This window comes from Harpegnathos saltator, unplaced genomic scaffold, assembly GCF_003227715.2.
Source record: "Harpegnathos saltator strain DR-91 unplaced genomic scaffold, Hsal_v8.6 scaffold442, whole genome shotgun sequence".
In the NCBI taxonomy this organism is placed as follows: domain Eukaryota; kingdom Metazoa; phylum Arthropoda; class Insecta; order Hymenoptera; family Formicidae; genus Harpegnathos; species Harpegnathos saltator.
Window position 1 is genome coordinate 1496 of NW_020230253.1, and position 4363 is coordinate 5858.

The 4363-nt window shown below is 39.1% G+C and overlaps 1 protein-coding gene across 1 annotated transcript; it reads left to right on the forward strand.

Moving 5' to 3' along the window:
* Positions 1-360: 360 nt before the first annotated feature.
* LOC112589238 (uncharacterized) lies at positions 361-2396 on the forward strand. Its single transcript, XM_025301706.1, has 2 exons — positions 361-612; positions 2083-2396. The coding sequence occupies exons 1-2, from the start codon at positions 414-416 to the stop codon at positions 2304-2306; spliced, it is 423 nt and encodes a 140-aa protein (XP_025157491.1). The 5' UTR covers positions 361-413; the 3' UTR covers positions 2307-2396.
* The last annotated feature ends 1967 nt before the right edge of the window (positions 2397-4363 follow it).

Below are 4363 nucleotides of genomic sequence, written 5' to 3' on the forward strand. Positions count from 1 at the left end.
TTAATGCTATTGTTAGCAATTAAGATTTTTCTTCTAGGCCTTATAGTTACTGAGAAAAACATGCCTTTTCCTGATTGGTCGAGACATTCAAATAGCCATAACTTCTAAACTATCGATTTTACAGAAATTTTATTAGGACATAATTTGTAATACTTTGAAGGAGCCTTAAATCGCACCGCGCGATTTTCTAAAATTATTATTATTTTAAAAGATATGAACTTTTTATCGATAAATTTTAATAGTAACAATTACCCTCTATGGTTGAATCTACCTATATGTCTCGCTGGCCTTTTAATGTAGAGGCGAAAAAATGATATGGTGGAGAGAACGTCGCAGGACGTTACAATATCGAACTTAATACGCAGTTTAGAACACGCGCGACAAACGATTTCGAGAAAAATTTGTACAAATTGATGAACAACGCGGTGTTCGGTAAAACTATGGAAAACGTTCGCAATCACGTAGACGTAAAACTATTGACAAAATGGGATGGACGATACGGTGCTGAGGCAATGATTGCGAGACCAAATTTTCATAGCAGAAGTGTCTTTTCGGAAAATTTAATTGCCGTTGAGCTACGTAAACTTGAGGTGAAATTCAACAAGCCGATCTATGTGGGTATGTGTATCCTTGACATATCCAAGATCTGCTTGTACGAATTTCATCATGAGTAACATGTCTCCTCTGTATCAGAACAGATGTAAAGTAATGTACACCGATACTGACAGTTTAATCTACCATATCCAATGCGATGATATTTTCGAGCACATGAAACGTGATATTTCTAAGTTTGATACGAGTGATTATCCCGCTGATAATGCGTACGGTATACCGCTTGTCAACAAAAAGGTACCAGGTCTGATGAAAGATGAAAATAACGGAGCGATTATGACGGAATTCGTCGGGCTCAGAGCAAAGATGTACGCGCTAAAGGTGGACAGCAAAAATGATACGAAGAAGGCGAAAGGTGTGAAGACCAATGTCGTAGCGCGAACTATAACGTTTGATGATTATATGCAGTGTCTGAGAGATGAGGTCGAAAAGCAACGTCATCAGTCATACATACGATCCAAAATGCACAAAGTCTACACCGTGGTCCGAACTGAAAACTGCTCTGAGTCCGTATGATGACAAGCGGTATATCGTACCAAACTCAACAGACACTTTACCATGGGGACATTACAGGATACAATTGTAAACTAAAAAGCGATCATTGTGCATACATGTATATTGTAAAATGAAAAGCGATCATTGTACATATATTTTTTTGTAAGAAATATTGTTAACTATAATAAAAGATGGTTTATTACAAGCTGTTTATAATAGGATATTGTAATAAAAAAGTGTTTATAACAAAGAATTGGTTACAATACATTTTCTTTGTGTACCCAAGAGTTGTGCGAATTATCAAATCCCAACCATTTCACTAAAACCTTGTCGCCGCTTTTTCGCAACACCTTTTCCACGAGATAAACGTCAGGATTAGCAGCGCGATGCAGTTCGTATTCGTAAAATCCTCCGGCAATAGACTTTCCGCGAGAATCCTCGAGCAGATAGGTCGCTGGATTAGTTGTCTGCACTTTGACGATTTTAAACACTTCGGTTGTCCAATTCGGTGTATAGCCTTTTTCAAAGATGGTTTTGAATTTGCTCACGCGTACCAGATCACCCACTTTGAATCTCGCAGGCGCAGTGATCTTTACGTTGTTGTAGACTGTGTGTAGGAGCTTATCAGCGATTTCGGGTGTCACATCGATAGGACGCATGCCGATAGTTCGATGTTTCCGTGTGTTGTACTCCATGATAAGGTGTGGTAACGAGTCGATCCATTTGTATGTTCCATTCAACGTAAACATTTTCCACATGTCGTTCTTTAACGTGCGGTTGAATCGTTCCATAACAGATGCCTTCATTACCGAGTACGTAGAATAATGATTGATACCGTGTTTTTTAAGGAGTTTCTGCAGATCCGCATTATAAAATTCTTTTCCCTGGTCCGTTTGCAAATTTTTCGGACATCTTCCAGATTCTTGAAATATCCTGGCGAACACTGCCACTGCTTCTTTACCGCTCTTGCTCTTCATCGGTACAGCCCACGCATATTTGCTCAACACATCGATAATAGTGAGTATATAGTGGTAGCCTCTATTGAATCGCGAGTAAGGACGCATCTCTACCAAGTCAGCTTGCCAAAGATCATCGTATCCGCGCACTATGACGCGTCTACGGGGAAAATATCTTCTCGCTGGAGCGTGCAACTCCTCCACCAACCGATGCTTTTCGTTACCGATGAGCTGCTTCTCTGAACTTTTCTTCTTTTTGTTAAATTTTGATGATTGCTTCGCCATTGCAGCTTGTGATGATCCGTCTCTCGCTATGTTGATACTATATGTCAATTTAACTGTAATATTCTACTTTTAAATTTCCCCTGATTTCTTTATCTCTGAGCGTGTCCAGTCTAAAATTATGGTATTGATACGGTAGTCTATCTCTCCATTCTAAGTAAATATAAAAACTATATCTTATCATTTTGAAAAAGATAAGTAGTTGTAGACCTTTTACGTCTGCGCATCACCATCCCCACTACTTTCTCTATTCTCTACGGGGAAAGACATACGGTGTTGAGACTGGCGAAGCATTCAAGCTTCGTTGCTCCTACTTGCAGCATAGCTAGTTCTCGTTATTACAAGTTCTTTACAAGTTATTAACAAGTTCTTGGAAGAAAAATGTTCGGCGCTAACGTGGACATCGCTCTCAAGAAGACGTCGAAGAAGACGAGCAGTCTCTCTACAGAAGTGGGAAACGTCCGTAACATGCTTCTATGTACGACGTACGCGCTCAACAATTCGGACACTAAGAGGATGCAGGTTGGATTGCGCACCACGTACAACATGGATCCATTTGAGCCAACGATCAGGATCATGGGGAACACGTTTTCAGGAATTCTCCTTGATTTGAATACGTGGGAGAAGTTTAAAGATATTATAACCTCTGCAAATTCTTATTTGTGTGGGGAAATAAGAATACACCAACCCCTATCATCATCAACAATATCAGCATCAACTTTACCTCAGCGTACGGTGCACGAGCTGTAATGGTGAGTCAGCGAGGGAAAATGCTGGACGAGAGCGGACCTGCGAAGAAGACATCGGAGGAGTCTACGCATCTGAAGCAACCGCCACTGAAGAAGCATAAGCTGTATACGGAGAATATTATAATGCAGAAGACATCTTTCGATGGTCTGCAAACTGTCACAAAATATATCGATGCTAGATACGAACATTTACAAGCGGTTGCCGCTCTTGTGAGTAATTGCAAATATATTTTAGTAGGCGAAATAGAACTTAATCTCACGAAGGAAGGTGTAAACGAAGATTTCGTAAAACGGACACTCGTTGATAAATATCGCGAAATCGAGGAAAATGTACGACGGCAAATGAAAAATTTACAATTTTTAGACACATATTTTAATATTGTATTCCGTGAATTGACTACGATTCATTTAAATGAAATTATACACGAGATTATAACAAACGCAAAATGCTACGAGTGATTGCAAAACTACGAATGTAACTTCAAAAATAAAATGTGAATTTATTTTATAAAAATGTTGTATATTCCTTTCTCCCCACCTCTTTTCTCTTCCCTGCGATCTCCAATTCGTTGTAACAAAACCCAACTTAACTTTTCGAGTTCGAAAGCGAAGGGGATATACAGGTAAAAATATATTCTACTTTTATATTTCCGCTGATTTCTTTATCTCTGAGCGTGTCCAGTCTAAAATTTGGTCTATGTTCTCATGAATGCTATTTATGCTCTGTATGTTTTTTTTTCCGGTAGTCTTCCAGCCAATCCTTCAATTTTTTAACATTCTCATTTACATACTGCTTCATCTCAACGTTACTCTCATGCAGTAGAAGCTTTACAGCATTTATATTCTCATCGATATACTGTTTCTTCTCAACGTTACTTTCATGCAACATAAGTTTTACAGACTTTATACTCTCATCCACATAATATTTGTGCGCAGCGTCATTGAAGGCTTCCAGCTGCGGTACATTATGTATCGCATGCATTTTTGCATCGAAACATTTGCCATCACGACCTTTACTATTGGCGGTTAGACAAAGGGCATTTTCATGTACATATCGTTTGCAACGTTGTTTAAATGATATCTGATACCTGCAACACATTCTTCCACGTATTATTTGGTTGCAACGTCACTGTCGGCTTCAGGTTGCGCTACATGTTGTATCTTGCGCGACTTTGCGTCGAAAACTTTGGCAACGTTTAAACAAAGAGCATTTTCATGTATGTAATCTTCAACATGTTCATTCCATTGATGCGCTTCGATCGGAGAACT

What these genes read in the sequence shown, in the direction of transcription:
- LOC112589238 (XM_025301706.1), top strand. Translation starts at nt 414, where the DNA reads ATGAACAACGCGGTGTTCGGTAAAACTATGGAAAACGTTCGCAATCAC. An exon ending in GAAATTCAACAAGCCGATCT is followed by an intron (nt 613 to 2,082) that starts ATGTGGGTATGT and finishes CTCTTGCTCTTC; the next exon opens with ATCGGTACAGCCCACGCATA.